This window comes from Cetorhinus maximus, chromosome 23 (genome assembly GCF_964194155.1).
Source record: "Cetorhinus maximus chromosome 23, sCetMax3.hap1.1, whole genome shotgun sequence".
Lineage (NCBI taxonomy): Eukaryota > Metazoa > Chordata > Chondrichthyes > Lamniformes > Cetorhinidae > Cetorhinus > Cetorhinus maximus.
Genome location: NC_135901.1, coordinates 3,156,663 through 3,178,834, shown reverse-complemented (window position 1 = coordinate 3,178,834; position 22,172 = coordinate 3,156,663). Strand labels below are relative to the sequence as shown.

General features: G+C 44.8%; 2 protein-coding genes across 2 annotated transcripts in view; one reads left to right on the top strand and one right to left on the bottom strand.

The window, feature by feature from the left end:
- Positions 1 to 652: 652 nt before the first annotated feature.
- Positions 653 to 3,189, bottom strand: LOC144698100 (uncharacterized). The gene is made up of 2 exons (XM_078570022.1): positions 3,134 to 3,189; positions 653 to 2,174 (listed from the first exon to the last, which is right to left on the bottom strand). The coding sequence occupies exon 2, from the start codon at positions 2,063 to 2,065 to the stop codon at positions 944 to 946; it is 1,122 nt and encodes a 373-aa protein (XP_078426148.1). The 5' UTR covers positions 2,066 to 2,174; positions 3,134 to 3,189; the 3' UTR covers positions 653 to 943.
- A 2,207-nt stretch (positions 3,190 to 5,396) lies between these two features.
- The window catches only part of LOC144697716 (uncharacterized), a 72,384-nt gene continuing 55,608 nt past the window's right edge, over positions 5,397 to 22,172 (top strand). The window contains exon 1 of the mRNA XM_078569724.1: positions 5,397 to 6,727. Within this exon, the coding sequence (XP_078425850.1) occupies positions 5,570 to 6,727 (1,158 nt within the window). The 5' untranslated portion in view covers positions 5,397 to 5,569. The remainder of the gene's footprint in view (positions 6,728 to 22,172) is intronic.

Below are 22,172 nucleotides of genomic sequence, written 5' to 3'. Positions count from 1 at the left end.
ACAATAATATCAGAAAAAAATCTGATAGTTCCTTGACAATTCAAAGTGGTGACTGAAGACAATAGCTTTGGTCTTCCCAAATTTTGATTGGAGATAATTCCTGCTCATTCAGTACTTGGTGTCAGATAAACAGTTTGATAATTTAGTAACAGTGGAGGAATGGAGAGGGATGGTGGTGAGGTAGAGCTGGGCATTGTCAGTGTACATGTGAAAACTAACACGGTGCTTTTGGGTGATGTCACCTAGTGGCAGCGGGTAGATGAGAAATAGGAGGGGCCAAGGATAGATCCTTGGGGGACACCAAGTTCAAGGACTTTGTGGAGAAAAGGGAGTTTGGAGATGGGGTGGTAGTTTGTAAAGATGGTGGGATAAAGGTTTGTTTCTTCTCAGGAGGGTGATGGTGGTGGATTTTAAGGCAAGAGGGACAGATAAGAGAAAGAACCGTTAACAATATCAGCTAACATAGAGAAAATGGATGGTCAGCAGTTTCGTGAGAATAGGGTCAAGGCAGCAGAAGGCAGGTCTCATTGACAAGATGAGCTCTGAGAGGGCAAGAAGTGGGAGAGGGGCGAAACGGGAGAAAAACAGGTTCAGGGCAAGGGGCAGGGGGGAAGCTTTAGAAAGAGTTTGGCCCGGTGGGCCAGTGGAAGGAGGGAAGCAGCTGATCGGATTGTCTCAATCTTAGTGACAAAGAAGTTCCATGAGCTCCTCACACTTGTTGTTGGAGGTGTGGATGAAGGAGACAGAGGAGAGGGAGAGCACTTCAAAAGGAACTAATTTGTGTTAGAGATATTAAAAAGACTCAACACAGTGCAAGTTTAACACAAAGCTGATTTATTTGACTTTATCCAGAATATTAATTGGACTGGAGTTTATTAACATCAGCAGAAACAGACCAAATGGACACAGTTCAGTCATGGATGTGATTAACAGAAAAACCCAATCACTTGTGAACTCGCTGATGTTTCAGCAGTTTGGATGAGGTTATGAATCCCCTCCCACACTCGGGGCAGGTGAATGGCCTCTCCCCAGTGTGAACTCGCCGGTGTCTCAGCAGGGAGGATGTGGTTGTGAATCCCCTCCCACACTCGGGGCAGCTGAATGGCCTCTCCCCAGTGTGAACTCGCCGGTGTCTCAGCAGGGAGGATGTGGTTGTGAATCCCCTCCCACACTCAGAGCAGGTGAATGGCCTCTCCCCAGTGTGCGTGCGCTGGTGTGTCAACAGGATGGATAAGCAAGTGAATCCCATCCCACACTCTGAGCAGGTGAATGGTCTCTCCCCATTGTGAATTCGCTGGTGTACAATGAGTTGAGATGATTGTCTGAACCCAGTCCCGCAGTGAGAGCACCTGAACGGTCTCTCATCGGTGTGAACACGTTGATGGATCATCAGGTCCCCGGAACTTTTAAAGCACTTCCCACAGTCTGGACATTTGAAAGGTCTCTCGTCAGTGTGAACACTCTGGTGATTCAGCAGGGTGGATGCGTTAGCAAATCCCTTCCCACACTTGGAGCAGGTGAATGGGCTCTCCCCAGTGTGAATTCGCTGGTGAACAGTGAGGTGAAATAATGTCTTGAACCCAGTCCCACAGTGCGAGCACCTGAATGGCCTCTCATCAGTGTGAACACGTTGATGGGCAGTCAGTTCCCGGGGACTTTTAAAGCACTTCCCGCAGTCTGGGCATTTGAAAGGTCTCTCGTCAGTGTGAACTCGCTGGTGTGTCAGCAGGGTGGATGACCGAGCAAATCCCTTCCCACACTCGGAGCAGGTGAACGGCCTCTCCCCAGTGTGAACTCGCCGATGTTTCAGCAGGCTGGACGAACAAGTAAATCTCTTCCTACACTCAGGGCAGGTGAATGGCCTCTCCCCAGTGTGAATTCGTTGATGATTTTCCAGCTCTGATGGGTAATTAAATCCCTTCCCACAGTCCCCACATTTCCACAGTTTCTCCCTGTTGTGACTGCATTTATGTTTCAACAGATTAGATGATCGGTTGAAGCCTCGTCCACAGACAGAACACGTGTACGGTTTCTCCCCACTGTGAACGGTGCTTTTTCCTTCCATGTTCAACTTCCGATGATATCTGGGTGACGACAAGCTGGGCAACTCTGTCAGATCCTGATGTGATGTTTGGTTTCAGTTTCCCAGCTGCAAATCCTCCCCTTCTAATACCCTGTGAAATTGATTTAAAACAAAGAAAAAGGAGTGAGAGAGAACCCACAAAAACAGGTTGTGAAATTGAGCTGAATGAATCTGGTAATTTGTGGGGCCGGCACCAGGGAAAAGTGACCATGAAAACTGCTGGATTGTCATAAAAACCCAACTGGTTCACTGATGTCCTTCAGGGAAGAGAATCTGCCACCCAGTCTGGGCCTACACAAGGCACCTCGATGGGAGAAGACAGGAAGAGAGAGAAGGGTTGGGGTGGGAGAGGGAAGGGTTGAAAAAGAGGGATTACAACTCAACCAGAAGTTTGACAGAAACTCAAAACCCTGAACCTCCACCACCTAGAAGGGCCAGCTCACCACCACCTTCTCAAAGGCAACTAGGAATGGGCAATAAATGCTGGCCCATCCAGCAAAGCCCACATCCTATGAATGAATGAAAAAAACATAAGGTATTAGCTAATCATAAAAGTATCACAGACACAGATTTAAGATTTAGGGTAAGATCTACAGGGGGAATGTGAGGAAGAAATTTCACACATTGAGTGTTAATGACCTGGAACTCAATGCTTAAACTCAAAGACTGATAATATCCAGGTCCTGATGAATCGAGTGACTCGAGTCAGATCTTAATGTGATCTTTGCTTGGAGTTTGCTGTGTGTAAATCCTCCCCTTCCAATCCCCTGTAAAAGGAGTTTCCAAAACCCATCCCCGTCAGTCCAGGATAGAAATGCACAACATTCTCTCCTCCTGCTGACAGGAATGACTGCGCATGCGCCATGCTACACATTAACCCCGCTCAAGATGGCGGTCGTTAACCCGGGCCTTTTGCTGGAGACGCGATCCCGCAGCCTTCGCCCCACAGATAGTTTCTTACTTTGGGTTCAGAGCCGCATCGAGTGCTTACGAACCCTCCCCATCCACCCACCGGCTCTATTTTTCCCTCCACTCCGCTCTTTATCTTACCTCCTGTGGATCCGACAAACAAGCTTCTGTTCACCGCCATTACACACACTGCGCCTGCTCCAGATCACTGTGCCGGGTGGATTGACGGAAACTCCGGACCAATAGGAAGAGGGGGCGGAGCTGTAGGTCCGATCGTGAGCGTGTGATCCTACAACCAATCGGAGTGAATGAGGGGCGGGGCTGAATCCGGATGTCCCTCATTGGCTGAAACCCTGCATCATTTTGAAAGCTGATTTGTCTCAACCTCCAGGAGAAAACTGGACCTTTCTGTTTGTGGCTTTAAACAGATGAAACCCTGTGGGTGTGAAGCATACGTTTCAACATTTGTTGATGAAATGTGGGAACATGATGAAACAATGCTCAAACAATTCATGGGCTGACTTAAATGAATAACTGGGGAGACATGGCGTGTTAACATTAAAACAAGGAGAGTCCCTGTTTCCAATAAGTGAACTGGCAGAAGGGTTAGGACAGGTTCAGGAGAATGTCATAATTCAGAATAACACAGACTCTGAAGAAGAGTCATACGGACTCGAAACATTAACTCTGTGTTTCTTTCCACAGATGCTGTCAGACCTGCTGAATTTTTCCAGAATTTTTTGTATTTCTTACAGACTATAAAGGAACAGCTGATCTCAAAGATAATCTTTTGCAGTATGTGTGGAGGGGATCAGCTGAATCAGGTTTAAAGGGGTGAAATGATATTTTTTCTAGATTGGACAATCACATTAAAATCTGCAACTCAGATGGGACCATGGATTATTGCAGATTTCCATCGGTGCATTATTCCAGGAAGCCTTAAAATCATACGGACAGTATTTCAGAACCAGGGTTCCAACTGTACGGGGGCAATGGGCAATTTTATCCCAGAAAAACCCGCAAAAAATCAATCACAGGGACAGCCACTATAAGAACAACCTTTGTCGGAGGCAGAATCTGTGGGCAGGAGCTCCTCCAGTCGCAATGCAGAATCCCATCTGCTGGGGTGCTGGGTAATTGTGAGTGGAAAATATTTTTTTTGTGATTACTTTGTGGTTATGGGATTGAAACTTTGACCGTAGACCAATCAATAAAGATCAGAACCAAATGATAAAGAAACACCAATGCACGGAACTTCCATTATACAGCAGAAGGAAAGGGAATGGGCATTTGTAAAGAATTTACAGCAAGTTAGTTGAACATGACTTGCCCTTAACACGTTTGAGCTGGCTTGAAATATGTTTAAATCACTTCTAGAAATGGAACATGGCAGAGCACCCATTTACTAGGATTTGCGTGTGATTTTTCTTTTTATTTGTTCACAATTGGGTATCAGAAAATTGTTTTCGTTCTCTATTTTGTGTTTCAATGGCACTGCCGATACCCACAATCTCCTGCGTGTGTGAAAGTGCCCTAGTCACTGTGCAGGAGCCCAACGCGCAGGCGCAATGCTGATGATACCTGGAGCATGCGCAGTGTCAGTTTGCTCAGAGCCCTGGGAGTGCGGGAGACGCGGGTGAGATTCGCTGAGGCGGAGGGAGGAGCGGTTCTGGGAGCCGGGGTGGGGAGGATCCAGAAACACCCGGTGTAGGCCGCAATCCCGGATCACAGCCTCCATCACCCGTGTTTGCAGCTCCGGGGCTTCTTCCCGGTGACAGCGCCGGCTTCAGGGGAAGAGGCTCCGGAGCGGGAGATTCAGAAACTGCGGGGAGACCGCGGGCCCCCCGGGGGCTCAGAAACTGGCGGGACGGACTCAGGGTCCGGGTAAGACACACCCGGGAGGGTCCCCCCTCCTGTGTCCCGCCCGACGGCAGCTGGGGTCCCGCCTGAGACCCTGAATCAGAGACACAGGAGCTGGAGAACTGAACCCAGGCAGAGGAGAGGGAGGGAGAAAACTGGGAGTGGAGGAAAGAAATGGTGGAGATGGTGAGATGGGTTTGGATTTCAGCCCAGGGAGGAAGGAGAGTGTGTGGGACGGAGATTTACAGCTTTGGGGGAACAAGAGAGGAATAAATGTTCCATAGAAACTACAATTGTCTGTTCTGAATTTCAGTCCTGGATTTAAAGTGATGACTTTTGTAAACTCGTTTTACAGGGTATTAAACGGAGGTGACTGGCAGACAGAAAACGCAAAGCAAACATCACATCAAGATCTGTCAGAGGCACTGAATTCATCAGGACCTGAATATAATCAACTTTTGAATGTGGAAGGAGAAATGTTTGTCTAATCTGTCTTTGGGAAAGGATTTCAAACATCTGTATGACTGGAAAAGCCTCAACACACACACACCCGAGTGAGTGTGTTCCAGTGAATTGACTTTGAAAAAAACTTTAAGCAGTTACACAGTCTGCAAAAATATCTCACCATTCACAGTGGGGAGAAACTGTTCACGTGTTGTGTGTGGACAAGGCTTCAACTAATCGTCCAACCTGGAGAGAGACAAGGACCCCCACACCATGGAAAAACCATGGAAATGTGTGGACTGTGGGAAGGGATTCAATTTCCCATCCCAACTGGAAGTTCATCGGCGCAGTCATACTGGGGAGAGACCGTTCACCTGCTCCATCTGTGGGAAGGGATTCACCCATTTGTACAACCTTCGGACACACCAGCGAGTTCACACTGAGGAGAGGCCATTCACCTGCCCTGTGTGTGGGAAGGACTTCACTCGGTCATCCCACATTGTGACACACCAACTTGTGCACACTGATAAGAGACCGTTTACATGTTCTGACTGTGAGAAGAGTTTTAAATGCAGAAAAGATCTGCTGGTACATCAACGTATTCACACTGGGGAGAGGCCGTTCACCTGCTCCGTGTGTGGGAAGGGATTCATTCAGTCATCCCACCTTCTGACACATCAACTTGTTCACTCTGATAACAAACTTTTTAATTGTTCTGACTGTGACAAGAGCTTTAAAAGCAAAAAGGATCTGCTAACACATCAATATACTCACACTGGAGAGAGGCCATTCACCTGTACCAACTGTGGGAAGGGATTCAGCCGTCCGTCTGCCCTACTGAATCACCAGCGAATTCACACTGGGGAGAGGCCGTTCACCTGCTCTGACTGTGGGAAGGGATTCATTAATTCATCCAACCTTCTGATACACCAGCAACTTCACACGGGGGATAGACCGTTCACCTGCTCTGACTGTGGGAAGGGATTCACTCGTTCATCTAACCTTCTGACACACCAACAGGTTCACACTGAGGAGAGACCATTCACTTGCTCCGTGTGTGGGAAGGGATTCACCCGGTCATCCAACCTATTGAATCACCAGCGAGTACACACTGGAGAGAGGCCGTTCACCTGCTCTGTGTGTGGGAAGGGATTCACTCAGTTATCCAACCTGCTGACACACCAGAGCATTCACAGTGGGGAGAGGCCATTTACCTGCTCTGTGTGTGGGAAGAGATTTTCTCATTCATCCTATCTGCTGAAACACCAGCGAGTTCACAGTGGGGAGAGGCCGTTCACCTGTAATGCCTGCGGAAAGGCATTCACTCAGTCATCACACCTGCGAACACACCAGTGGATTCACAAGCGATTGCAAGGTTTGGATTCTACTCCTGTTGATGCTGTTAATCATACCAGGACTGAACCATGTTCATTCTGACTGTCCTGACCTGATGATGAGGTTCAATATTCTGAATAAATGTGAAATAAATCAGCTTTGTTTGTATATTTTTGTTTTTCCCCACCTGAGTGTTTAACGCCACCTGGCTGGAGTCAGAAAGGACAATCTGGGGGAGGATCTTACGGTAGGAACAGAACTTCAGCCTGGACACAGTCCATCAGGGTCACACTGAGGGACCCCCAAACAACACTTTGGTCTTTCTCATCTTTCTTCACTGACGGCACAATCCCAATGTGGGTGAATCCTGAGGTGTGTAAGAAATGTGTCCCAGCTGCTCTCTTCCATGGTTCAGAGCTCCTAGACACAGAACAGAAGGCTCTTTTACAACTGGGTTTAGAGTCAGGAAGAACAACGGTGAATGCTGGAAACGTGCTGCCAAATCAAAGGTTGGTGTAAAATTGTGATCTGTTCCTGACTGAAAGTGAAACAGCAAGTTTAAGTTTCCAGACGGAAAATGGTTCTTAATAATTCTAAAATGTTTCAACGTGTTTGTGTGTCAGTCCCGAGTCGCTGAATCGAAACATGCTGAAATTTATTGGGTTAAAATCTGCATTAAACTAGAAGCTGGAGGAGTTCACAGGAGGCTGTTAACTGCTGTGACAATAATACAACAGTTTGATTCCCAGAAAAAGAACGACCTGCAGCGTATGTCCAAGAATTCCCAGTTTTATTGATGTGTGCTTCCCACACACTGTCCTTTTAAATATACCTCACTCCTACCAGCCTTTAACTATCAGAAAGGTAACAGAGAGAAGGCTGAAGCTGTGTCTGCCCCTTTAACTTCACAGTGTCAGGACCCCTTTCGTCCCTTTAAGAATGAGTGATGTGTTCAGCTGAAGATTCCTATTGGTAGTTTTCTGGGCGGTTTCCTTATTCTGATCATTCCCGGTGAGCCTTGGGTGTGTGAACCCGCCCCACCCCCAGGCACGGCAACCCAGCCCGTCCCTGGGTGTGTGAACCTGCTCTATGTGGTCCTCGCCTGTGGGCTCTCGTGTTTCTCTCCATCTCGTTTATTCTGCTCCTTCTGCTTGAAGTTGCTGTTTGTGGAATTATCTGGAAGTTTAACAGTAACGGTATTAACCAATGTTATGGTCAAACTGTAGATGTAAAATGTCACCTTAGCTCCTTAAACATTTCAGTAGCAGTTTGGTTACAGTGGCAACACTGATTTTAGAATCTCTAAATTGTGGATTTCACCTTCAGAACCTGAGCATATTGACCAGACTTCTAACCTCATCATGATATTCAAAATCTGCAATTGAAATCTGGTCTCAGTGATAGTGTCCATGAAACTATCATTGATTGTTGTAAAAACCCATCTGCTTCACTAATGTCCTTTATGGAAGGAAATCTGCTATCCTCACCTGGTCTGGCCTACATGTGAGGCCAGACCCTCAGCAATGTGGTTAACTCTTAATTGCCCTCTGAAATAACTGAGGAAGCCACTTTGTTCAAGGACAGTTAAGGTTGGGCAACAAATGTTGGCCTTGCCAGTGACACCCACATCCCATCAAAGAATAAAACAAAATATGTTTTGCATGTGAGGATTTAATCATTTCAAGCATAAATTTAATCCCATTGACAGCTATCAGCAGCTAATAACCCTGTTATGTTTTTGATCATTAAAGGCTGGTAGGAGTGAAGTATATTTAAAAGGACAGTGAAGCACACATCAATTTCTAATGACTCAAGTGTTATGTGGGTAATATTTGTGTCGAAAGGATGGGGTGAATCTTGTAACAATCTCCCAGTGATTAACTAGGATTGAGGGGCAAGACTAAAGGTGAGCATTAGTGCACTGTACTTTACACTACTTAGTGATAAAACTTGTTGTGTTAAAGTTTACTAATTCACACTGGTGTAGTACTGAGTCAATTGCTCAGATTGATTTTTAATGTTAAGGATTATTTTTCCTGCAGGATTTTCTATTTAGCTTCCACCTGACCCACTGATAGTGTCAGACAGAATCTAGAACTGTCTCCTCAGTCGAATGGACTGCTGCAGGATCCTAATGGTATCCAATTAAAAATCTATCTTCTGGTTAACAGGCACAACTGAAACCAGCTCAACACAAAATGGTGTGTGTGAGTGTGTGCGCACACACACTTGAGGGTAGCAGTGGAAGGGTGCTTTTCTGAATGGAGAGCTGTGACTAGTGGTGTTCCGCAGTGATCAGTGCTGGGACCTTTGCTGTTTGTAGTATACGTAAATGATTTGGAGGAAAATGTAACTGGGCTAATTAGTAAGTTTACAGACGACACTAAGGTTGGAGGAGTTGCAGATAGTGAAGAGGATTGTCAAAGGATACAACGGGATATAGATCGGTTGGAGACTTGGGCGGAGAAATGGCAGATGGAGTTTAATCCGGACAAATGCGAGGTAATGCATTTTGGAAGGTCTAATACAGGCAGGAATTATACAGTAAATGGCAGAACCCTTAAGTGCATCGACGGGCAGAGGCATCTGGGTGTACAGGTCCACAGGTCACTGAAAGTGGCAACGCAGGTGGATAAGGTAGTCAGGAAGGCATATGGCATGCTTGCCTTCATTGGCAGGGGTATTGAGTATAAAAGCTGGGAAGTCATGCTGCAAATGTATAGAACCTTGGTTAGGCCACACTTGGAATTTTGCGTGCAATTCTGGTCGCCACATTACCAGAAGGATATGGAGGCATTGGAGAGGGTGCAGAGGAGGTTTACCAGGATGCTGCCTGGTCTGGAGGTTATTAGCTATGAGGAGAGGTTGGAGAAACTCGGATTGTTCTCACTAGAGCGACGGAGATTGAGGGGCGACTTGATAGAAGTTTACAAAATTATGAGTGGCATGGACAGAGTAGATAGAAGCTTTTTCCTAGGGTGGAAGAGTCAATTATTAGGGGACATAGATTTAAGGTGAGAGGAGAAAACTTTAGAGGAGATGTGCAGGGCAAGTTTTTTACGCAGAGGGTAGTGAGTGTCTGGAATTCGCTGCCAGAGGAGGTGGTGGAAGCAGGTATGATAGTGGTTTTTAAGAGGCAACTTGACAAATACATGAATAGGATGGGAATAGAGGGATACGGACCCCGGAAGTGCAAAATGTTTTAGTTGACAGACAATATGATCGGCGCAGGCTTGGAGGGCCGAAGGGCCTGTTCCTGTGCTGTCCTTTTCTTCTTTGTTCTTGTGTCTATGTGTCTGATTGTGAACGCATCATTCTTCACGTTTGCAATGTATTTCCTGAAGTAATTATCCCCAGCAAGTATTTTAGTCCTTTATTTCCATTTATTCCAAATGTAATATCTTTGCAAATCTTTTCATAGCACTGACAATTATCTGGAACCCATTCTCTGGGGTGCTGCTGTTTAGAAAACAATCTCACATTGACCATTCAATTACCAATATGAGCACATCTGTCCACAAACTCACTTCAACTCTCGAGTCCGTATGACTCTTCTTCAGACCGTATGATCGTCTTCAGTCATACGGACTCGAAACGTCAACTCTGTTTCTCTCTCCACAGATACTGTCAGACCTGCTGAGTTTTTCCAACATTTTCTGTTTTTATTTCAGATTTTCAGCATCCACAATATTTTGCTTTTATTTCACTTAACTTCTCTCCTCTTTCTCTCAGATACCGAGTCACTTAATCTCTCTGTTTCAGAGAGCACCTAAGCTCACTTAGGTTATTTCTCAGAGAGAGAGAAAAAAATTAACACACTTAACCTCACTTAGCCTCTCTTCTCTGTCTGAGGCAGTGCTCAACGTACAGAGAGTCATTCCCCTCTCTCTCTGTTTCACTCTCTCACTCTCAGACAGGCCTCGATTCACTTTAACTCTCCTATTTTCTGATAACTGTTTTTGGGCAAAATTATTCATTTTATATAATTTCCCCTTATTTCTCCCAAGGATAACCATCAGCTTGTTTTCCCCTTCAGTGAATATGGTAAAACCCCAAATAAGCTCATATGTTTAAATCTTTAAATTGGGAATGGAGGTGAATGTAATGCTGAGACTGGCAGCAATCTGTGTGGTTCTTTTTGATGCTGTCAGAGTGAGTCACCCTCACAGGCAGGAAGACTGTTCTCGGAGATAACATGAAACTAACACCTGCTGTTTCATTCTCAGGAAACACAACTTCCTGTTTCTCTGCTGCTGGTTCCTAACCACACATCTCACTTCTGAGCAGAAAATAAATCCAGGGGCTACAGTCGGGTAAGAACATCTGTCAAGGCGGCCTATATCTGGCCAGAGAGTCAGGGCAGAGTCACACAGATTACATTGCGGTGACATTTACAAATAAGCCTGTTGTTTCTGTTCAGAGTCTCCATTCCCGGACATATGTGGCCGTGTCTGTGGATCAGTAACTGAGTTCCCTCTGCTCTCCATAGCCAGGAACTGATAGCCTGCTCCTTTCCATTTTATATCATTCTCTCATATCATTCTGTATTCCTTGCTTCCTCTATTTCTCAGCTTTATCTCTCACCACCTCATCTTTCTGTTTTTCTAAGTGTCTCAGTTTTTCTCTCAGTTTATGTCTCTCCTTTCCACTATATCTCTCTCGATGTCAGTGTGTTCCTGTTTAATTGAGATGTTCAATATCATGAAGGGTTTTTGATTGATTAAAGAAGGAAAAATGGCGAAAGGCAGAAAATGCTGGAAAAATTCAGCAGGTCTGGCAGCATCTGTGGACAGAGAAACAGATTTAAGGTTTCCAGTCCAACATCACTCTTCTTTTGAGCAGGAAAAACAGGGGTTGTCCTTCTTAGATCAGAAAAGCTTAGGGGGAAATTTAATGGAGATGTTCAAAATGAGGAAGGATTGGTAATAATGTCGAAAGGGAGAAACTGTTTCCAGGAGCAGGAAGGTTTGTAATCAGAGGACTCAGAGATTTAAGATATTTGACAACAGACCCGGAGGGAGTGATAAGGAGAACATTTTTACGCAGTGATTTGATGTGACCTGGAATGCACATACTGACAGGGGTTTGGAAGCAGATATGTTAGCAATTTTCAAAGGGAATTGGATCAATACTTGAAGAGGGAATAATTGGCAGAGTTGTAGTGAATGGGACTAATTGGATGGTTCACTCATCTTTATGACATTCTGAATTTTCCTCTCCTGAGGTTTTAACATTTGATCTTTTCAATCATAATGTGTCTCAAACAGAAGATTTAAAACGTTGGTTTCGACGAGCTGTCAAATCTGTTTCCTGTGTGTCTGTGTAACTCGGGAACTGCAGGCAAGGGTGAGAAGGAACCGGTTCTTTTCAGTTCCTCTAACAGATGCACCATTGTCACCTCAGATACCAGAAATCTCTGGAGTTCCCCATGTCGTCATTACCCTCCCCTTGGGTATAACAGCTCTCAGTCAGGTGGAGTCAGTCACACGTATCTCTGTCATGATATTTCCACTCCTATTTTATCACATACCTCCCTGTGACACTCACTATAACACAGCCACCCAAATATCATTGCTTCCTTACACCTTGTCCTCCTATTACAATCGAATCTTTATTCGGCCTCTTGTCTCCCTTAATGTAAGATTACCTGTAGTTAAAGCCACCTCTGTTATTAAGAACTGGAATTGGCCTTTGTGATTATTTTTACACCAGACTCTAGTCGGTCTCGCGTGCTGCTGTCATAACTCCCTTCACAAACCCAAAGAGGAAGAGGTTGTTTTTTAATGAGTGGGCGGACACCTCAAACCTGCAATCATGTCCCAGAAATCCCTGCCTTGCTGGATGGAGCAACTGCCCAGAATTGTCCCGTCTGTCATTCCCTTCACTCCTTCTGAGTCTAAGAAAATAGCCAGCAAAAGAACAGAGACTCCCATTTATAATGACACCAGGCGCATCAGTTTAGATGATGTGGTTGGGTCTCTGGAGAGGGCTTGAACCCACATCCTTCTGACTTTGGGTGAGAGTGCCACCAATTAGTCAATGTTGGCGTCAGTTCATATTCCAATAGACCGTGTCTGTGTTATTACACTCAACCCATCCCATTCACATTGCATTGATCCTTGGCTCTGTTATTAGGGATTAGGCAACACATTGATATCATATTATATCAATAGACCATGACTCGCTCGCACTGCTATATGAGACCCAATCTTTGGTTTTGGTGCACTAGGTACTGACTGTATTATCATCACATTGGATCCAATGATGAATTCACTAACACACTGCAGCCTGACTCTTATTATTGGAACAAACACTGTATTTGTTACACTCAAAGAGAGCCAAACCTTTGCTGTTCTTCCTTCGGGCCCCATGTGCACTCTTACTGTATCAGACCGTGTGTGTCATTGTTACACTTATACTCTGCCACTGTTATTATCAGAAAATAACCTGCCTTTTATTTCATTTCTGGTGTCCAATTTTATTATTATCATTGGAAATATTTTTCCTGCCAGTTTTAAATTGGAACCTGTTTCCGGTATTTGATTGTCACATTTCCATGTTTTTAACTTGATTATTTAGTCTCTATGTGAATTTCCTCATATAAGTCACACTGCAATTCAGCCTTTGGTCTGAAAACTTGTTTCTTGAATAAAATACCGTTATTATAGCTCACAGTATAGGATCATAAGCTCAGAATTACCACTTGGCAGGGTACAGGAGGGTAAACAGACTGGGATTGAACCTCACCATCACACAGCACCTTCACGAAAGAAACGGAGAAAAATCTGAGTGTTGCATCCCTGTTGATGTTGTTGGGCCATATTCTACCACCTGAAGCATTCTGGGTAGCATCATCTGCCACTGTCTTCAGATGGTACAGGGGCTAAAGGAAGGTGTTCAGCTCATCATGTTTGTACCAGCTCATTAGTGGAGCCATCGAATTAGTCCCACTCCTCTGCTCTTTACTCCTAGACTTGGATATTTCTTCTCTTCAACTATTTATTCAATTCTCCCAAGAATGTTGCTATTGAATCTGCTTGCAGCACCCTTTCAGGCAGTGCATTCCAGATCACAAAAACACACTGCTTAAAAAAGATGTTCTGAAATCTGTGTCCTCTGATTAGCTATTTTTCTGCCACTGGAGACCCTTCCTCTTTCTTTAGTTTGTCAAAGCCGTTCATGATTTTGAAAACTGCTATTGCATCTTTTTTCTTTCAGACTGCTGCAGTCCATGTGGTGTCAGTTCTGGGCATTTTAAGAGTCAACCATATTGCTGTGGGTCTGGAGTCATATGCAGGCCAGACCAGGTGAGGATGGCAGATTTCCTTCTCTAAAGGACATTAGTGAACCAGATGGGTTTCTATGACATTTGATAAGGACTTCATGGTCATCATGAGATTTGGTGGGATTCGAACCCAGTCTCCAGAGCATTTTCCTGGGTCTTTGGATTACTAGTCCAGTGACAATACCACAATGCCACCACCTCCATTTTTGACCCTTTGCTCCAAGGAAAACAATCCCCGTTTCTCCAGTCTCTCCATATAACTGAAGCCTCTTATCCTTGGTACCATTCTAGTAAATCACCTCTAAGGCTTTGAAATCCTGTTTAAAGTGTGATGCCCAGAAATGAATATGGCACTCCAACTGAGGCCTAACAATTGGTTTATAAAATCAGTATTTACTCATTTAACATAAACACACTCAAAATAAATTGTTGAAAATCTGCACTAAGATATCACATGGAGGAGTTCACAGGAGGCTGTTAACTGCTGCTGCAATTGCGTAACCGACATCCGATCCGCAGATAAAGAAGATAACATTGTGGTTATCCATTGACAATCCCTCATGTCAGGGATGATTCTTTCTTGTCGATGACTGGGCGGAAGTGAGATGTCAGTGTTAGCTGTGGGTTCACAAACGACTAATGAGCCCTATTTTAGCCTTGCAGGCTCTCCCAACAGTGAGGACATGGGAAACAAAAACAGAATTACCTGGAAAATCTCAGCAGGTCTGGCAGCATCGGCGGAGAAGAATAAAGTTGACGTTTCGAGTCCTTCATGACCCTTCAGCAGAACTGTTGAAGGGTCATGGGGACTCGAAACGTCAACTTTATTCTTCTCCACTGATGCTGCCAGACCTGCTGAGTTTTTCCAGGTAATTCTGTATTTGTTTTGGATTTCCAGCATTCGCAGTTTTTTGTTTTTTATCAGTGAGGACATGGGGGTTGTCAGCCTGTGGAGTTGGTGGTGGATTGTTGACACGAGCAGCTGCCCTCGCTGTTTGTCTCTCTCAGTGGCTGCTCTTGTTGATTGAAACGTTTTTGGATGATGAATCACCATTTTGGAGGTGATTGGGAATCTGCTTCCCAAGTGTTTATGTTGATAGAACAGAATGTCATGGAGGCCTTGAGATTGTCTTTGAAAAGTTTCCTTTGGTCCCATGTGAAGGGCCTCCCTGGTGTAGCTCTGAGTACAGCACCTGTTTGTCAATCTGAATTCAAGCATTCTGATGACATGCCCAGACTTAGTGGTTACATTACTGGATTACTAATCGAGAGGGAATAATGATCTGGAGATGTGAGTTCAAATCCCATCACAACAATTAGAGATTTTAAATTCAATTAATTCGATAAATCTGGAATAAAAACCTACTATAAAAGCTGTTATCAGTGATTATGAAACGAATGCATTGTTACAAAAGTCCAACTGGTCCCCTGACATCCTCGAGGAGCGGAAATCTGCCATCCCAGCCTCATCTGGTCTTCAGGTGACTCCAGACCAACAGCAATGTGCTTAATGGTGCATAAGCCACTTGGTCATGTGAAAACCGCTCAGAGAAAGTAAAATTCAATTGGATTGCAGCGGTTTGGGAAGGCAGGTCACCATCACGTTCTCAAGGGCAATTAGGGATGGTAATAAATGCCTGCATTGCCAGTGACACCCACATCCTGTGATGAATGAAAAAAAAGGAGCTGCAGCCTGTTTCCAGGTTTCTCTGTGTTATTGGTGTGTGACAGTATAACTAAAAATACACTACCAGGAATATCCACAAGACGACAATCCTGACAGTTACTCACTGAAAGGATTCACTCAGTCACCCCATCTGCTGAGTTCACATTTGACTGGAGGTATTGGATTCCGCGTCATTGCTGCTGTTTTGGTAAAACTTTGGGGGATTTGCAATTCACCATCAATTCCCTTCTTTTTGGTGGATAATGGAGGTTCTGTGCACTTGGGCTTCTGTATAATTTGGTTGCGAATTTTATTGACTGCCCAACACTCGCCCCAATCCCCACATCGTTGCAAAAAAAAGGATTCACGATTCACCAATTAGGCCATTCGATGGCGAGGACTTTACCCAGCATCGCCTGCGGTGGTGACTGTCCCCTATTCCCCACCAGAGGAGAGCAGTGCGCAGGCGCAGTACCGCCCAGTGTTTGGAGCATGCACCATAATGGCGATGCGGAGTCTTTTGTCTGTCTTATCTTCAAGCTGGTAAGGAAATGAAAACACGGAGAGATCGATGGAGGCGGCGGGAGGACGGGGAGGATTTCTAAACATCTTGTAAAGGCTCCAAACCTCGAATAAGACCCTGAGATACTCCCGTTTGCAGCCCGGTTCTTTTTTCCGAACAAGCTCAAATTAACGGCCGCCATTTTGGTTGAGCGGGGTTGAGCGCATGCACAAACGTCATGGTGACACAACAGGGAGTGGGCGGGGCTGCAGGGATGAATCTGTTCCCAACTGGGTCCCAGTGCCCGGGATTTGTTGTTTCCGGGCAGCGCGTCAGTCTTCTATGGTCTTGCCTGTCCCCTGGTGGCCAGGGCCAGCGAGGATGCAGTGTCCATCCATATGGTTGATGCCTTCTACAAACAGTGGGCCCCTCAGCTTGCAGAGTGTCTCATAGTCACTGCAATTAACATTGTGGTTTAATTGTGAAAATTCCATTTGCTTTTTTGCCTTTTGGGGCTCCTTTTAGTTTGATTTAGATCACTTGTTTGGAAGAACAGAGAGAGAAAACTAGAAACTAGAATTGTCTGTTTTGAATTTCTAACATGAACTTATAGCGATACTGACACTGTCAACTCTTTCTGCAGGATATTAGAAGGAGATGATTTGCATAGAAAACTAACCAAACATCAAATCAACACCTCTCAGAGTCAGTCGATTCATCAGGACCTGAATATCATCAGCCTTTGAATGTGGAAGGAGAAATGTTTCTCTGATCTGTCTGTGGGAAAAGATTACAAACATCAGTGTGACCAGAAAAGCACCGAGACACACACACACCCGAGTAACAGTGTTCCAGTGCACTGACTGTGGAAAGAGCTTTAACCAGTTACACAGCCTGAAAAAACATCACACCATTCACAGCAGGGAGAAACTGTACATGTGTTCTGTGTGTGGACAAGTTTGCAACAGATCTTCCAACCTGGAGAGACATAAGGACACCCACACCATTGAGAAACCGTGGAAATGTGGGGATTGTGGGAAGAGATTCAGTTTTCCATCCCAGCTGGAAACTCACCGACGCAGTCACACTGGGGAGAGACCGTTCACCTGTTCTGTGTGTGGAAAGGAATTCACTAAGTCATCCAGCCTGGGGTCACACCAGAGAGTTCATAGTGATGAGAGGCCTTTTAAATGCTTTTACTGTGGAGATTGCTTTAAAACCTCTCCTGATCTAATTAAACACCAGCTTGTTCACACTGACAAGAGACCATTCAGTTGCTCTCACTGTGAGAAGAGATTCAGACAATCATCTCACCTTATTCAACATCAGCGAGTTCACACTGGGGAAAGGATATTCACCTGCTCCGTGTGTGGGAAGCGATTCACTCAGTCATCCAATCTCCAGACACACCAACGCACTCACAGTGGGGAGAGGCCATTCACCTGCTCCGAATGTGGGAAGGGATTCAACCGACCATCCAACTTGTTGAGACACCAGCAGGTTCATGTGTGACTGCAGGGGTTGGATGCTGCTGCTAATCACATGTTTTGTTTATTTCTGCTGAAGGTAATAACTCCCATCACTGGGCCAGAGTTTAAAGTTCTTTGCAGGGCAAGTGCTGTGCCGGGACTGCAGCAAGTAGGAGTTTCTGGAGAATATTGCGATCCTGAACCATCATATCTGTGGTGAGTGTCTGTAGCTCAGGAAACATGGGCTCAGGGTTATTGAGCTGCAGTCTGAGCTGCAGACATCAGGGCCATCACGGAGGGGGAGAGTCAGCTGGACACTTTCTTTCAGGAAGCAGTCACAGCCCCAAGGTTCAAGAGAAATTTACAGTTAGTCAATGGTCAGGATATATCAGAATATGTCAAGGAAATCAGTTTTAGCATCTGTGGTCTTAATTTCTCTGGGTTAAGAGGAGAAAAACTGACATCTGGACTTAGTGTGTGTCAGTCAAGGCACCTTTCCCTTCTTTAAGACGCTGGAACATTGATTCTGATGTTATCAGTGAAATTAACTGATCTGAGAAATTGAAAGGATTCTCGTTACAGCACATCAGGGATTTCAACCTAATTTCGACTTTGGGACAATCAGAATACTTGGTAATAGACAAGACACTGAAAGGCTTGAAGGGATGACTCTGAAGAAGAATCATATGGACTCGAAATGTTAACTCTGTTTTTTTTAACTCTCCACAGATGCTGTTAGACCTGCTGAGTTTTTCCAACATTTTATGGTTTTGTTGCCCTTGAACTGAGTCGCTTATCACACCATAAGAAGTTAAGAGTCATCCACATTGCTGTGGGTCTGGAATCACATGTAGGCCAGATCAGGTAAGGACAGCAGGTTTCCTTCCCTGAAGGGCAGTGGTTAACCAGATGGGTTTTTACAACAATGGGTTCATGGTCATCATTATTGAGATTAGCTTTTCAATTCCAGATTATTACTTGAATTCAAATTCCACTGGGATTTGAACCCTTGTCCCCCAGATCATTAGCTTGGGATTCTGGATCACTAGTTTGGTGATATTTCCACTATGCCACCATATCCCCCTCCCTGCCCCATGCCACACACAAATGGATTATTGATTAATTTATTTCAAGTTTAATGAGAAAATGATTAGACCTACCCTGTACCTATATCTAACCCATTGGAAATCTGTGAAGTTATTGGATTCAAACAAACCCATTCGCTCCTCCTCAGCTCCACAGTGAGTGAGACAGGGAAAAGCAGAAAAGCAGCAATATTCCGCCCCACACTCTCCAATCACCCGCTGCCGGCAGAAAGCGGCGGCTGCAGCTTCAATCAGTGGGTTAGTGCCCATCCCTGGGACGAAAGATACTCCAACCCAGGTCAAACCTCCCGATACACCGAGCACCGGCTCAGGAAAATACGGGTAGATTATATCCCGGTCACTGAACCTCCAAGCAGCATTTACAGAATACCCGAGTGAGTGTGTCACAAATAAAAACAACTTTCTAAATATTTTCACTGCAAAACTCCTTCCTTTTTAAAAGTTGACTGTTGTGAATCTGAATATGAGCACCATGGGATTTGTGTTACCGACTGACTTGTTTTCCATTGTTTGTCCGACAGGTTTGCAACTCAATTTGTGTTGGAGATTGAAGAGAATCTGATCTCAAAATGAGGTCACAAAGCAGGTAAATATTAAATCCAGGAACAAATCCTGAAGAAAATGGATCAGTGTTTGGAAGGAGATGCAACTAAGAAAGAGAAGCTGTGAATGATTGAATGGAAAGCATCAGCCCCTTGAACTTCTGGCTAGCACAGTCAGTAGTGCATGAGGCCTGTAACCTCAGGTTTGTGGGTTCAAGCCCCACTTTGGGTGCTGTTGCTTTTTTAAAAAACTTTGCTGCTTTCATGGGTGAACCTCAGCTCTCCATTCATCCACTGCGTCACTGTGCTCCAAATGAGTCTTTCTCCATCCTGCTTTGTCTTTATCACAGTTGCTGGTTTATGAAAGCAAACTTCCTCCACTTCACTGGAAATGTGAGAAATCAGTTTGTAGGTGTGGCCTAATGTACAATGAATGATGACGCTTTAAAAGTGGCAAGTTTCACTCAAGTCCCTGGACCAACAAAACTGCTCAGAGTCACCGAATTAGAATGGTCACTCCCTGGGTGCCCAATAGCAGCAGACCCATGTCAAGAATGATCTGATTCATAAGATTAAGGGAGAGAAATTAGCGAACTCCCACTCAACCTTATTCACATCAAAAACAGTTGGGAAGAGGAAGCATTTCATAGGCTGGGTTTTATTTTCTTTGGAAAGCTGCTGGAACGGTTTGGCTGGAGGTGTCACTAGTTCTGGAACACAAGTCTTCAGAGCTTTGATCTGATACATTGGTTGTGAGATCGCTTAGCTCTGGCTATCATAGGCTGCTTCCACTGTTTGGCAAGCAGTCCTGTGTTGTAGTTCACCAGGTTGACATTCCAATATGTCTTGTGCTGCTGCTGACCTGCTCTCCTGCACTCTTCATTGAACCAGGCTTGATCGCCTGGTTTGATGTAATTGTGGAGTGAGGGATATGCTGGGCCATGAGTTTACAGACTGTGGTTGAATACGATTCTGCTGCTGCTGATGGCTCGCACTGCCTCATGGGTTCCCAGTCTTGAGTTGCTAGATCTCTTCTGAATCTATCCTATTTAGCACAGTGGCAGTGCCACACAACACGATGGAGGGAATTGTCAGGGTGAAGGTGGGACTCTGACTCCACAAGGGCCTTGTGGGGTCACTCCTATCAATACTATCATGGACAGATGCATCTGTGACAGGTAGAATGGTGAGAATGAGTTCAAGGATTTTCCCTCTTGTTGATTCCCTCACCAGTTGCCACAGCTCCAGTCTGACAGAGCTGGAGGCAGCAGGCTATTAAACCCTGGAGGAACTGCCAGACCCAGGTATAAATTAGTGTTCTTCCACTGCATGGCGTGTTGCTGTTTCGAAACACCTTCAAATCACATTTGTATTCTGAGGATGAGGAAAGGCTTTGATAGAGGAATTCACACAGACATTCCTCTTTTCCCCCCCCTCCAATTTCGCACTGACACATCTTACTCCTCCTTCCCTCTAACTTCATGCTATCATTTTCCTGCTCTCACCACGTTTCCAGCTCCTGCCATTTCAGTGCCTCCACCATTACTTATTGTCTTGTTGATGTGTTTGAAGTGACTGAGTGCTTTTGCACATTATGGGAAGGAATTCCTGGGCACAGTGCGGAGCTGTGTTTAATCACTTGATACAACAACAACAGGATGCAGATGTGAGGAGCATCAAATGGCAGGGAGAGGCCAGGAGCTGTGCTGAGGGGTCTGGGGGATGATGGGGAGTGGGAGTTCTTGTTGCTGGTGAGGACCAACTGGCAATTGTGCTTCATCTATGTGGACTCGACACCCACGCTCATGGCCATGAACTTTGGGACAATTTTTGCGCTTCCTTGGTCTCGAAAAAAAAACATTTTCCCATATAAACCTCATGTGATGGTTAATGTTTCAGATGGGACTCCCTAAGAAGGAATACATTTTGCATAAATTGTACTCAATAATCAATCCCCACCACCCAAAATAGTGTTAAATATCAGGCTGCATGACATATTTCACATCGTTACCAGCTTTTGTAACAAAATCTGAATAGTTGGGTGGACACAGATGGGAAGTGGATTATGAGAAAGGATATTGAAGACAACAGTGATTGAAAACTGAGGTGAGAAATAACAATTGGATCAGATGAATGCTGGAGCTGTAGAAAAAAAAATGGGAAACAAGAAACACTGGTTATTAAGGCTTTTGAATAAATTAGCCTGGGAGACAATCAGCTTCAAGACATTTGATTAAAGTAAATGTATGTGATAGAACAAATATGAAATGCGCAGCTATTCCCTATGTGTTATATTCACAGCAGATCTACCAAAGCACAGATCATACTGAGCCAGATTATCTGCTGTTTTACAACCATAGGAATGTTATACAATGTGATGAACCATTTAACAGAGCCACGGATTTATGTTGCTAAAATGTGTGCATTTCCATTTTTATTGTTTGGAAATTGTGTTTTTGTCTTTAATTTGGTCGCAAAAACACTGCTACAATTTCACCCATGCTAAGCATCTTGGGATGTTTTATTAAAGTAAAGGTGTAAAATAAATGCAGATTTTTGTTGTTGTTGACTGTGAGGAGTGATTCCGTTGCCATTTAAGATGGAAACTCTTGTGTAGTTGCACCGGGGGAGGATTTTCAGAGCTGACAGGACACGGCAGCATAGCCACATTGTGACAGACCATTCAGATAATTTACACGTGTGAAAGCATTGACTGAATTTTCCCACCTGGTAGAAAGAGGCTTTTTAAACGTTGTGTTTGTGGGCAGCGATTCAGTTGTTCTTCCCGCCTGCTGGGGCACCAGTAAGTTCATATGTGACTGTAGGGGTTGGATTCTGCTGTTATTGCTGCTCTTTGGAGACTCTCTATTTTCCACCAAATCCCATTCTCCTTTCTGCTGGATAATGGAGGGTCCGCACAGTTGGGTTTCAGAATTACAGAATCACACAGTGCAGAAGAGGCCCTTTATCC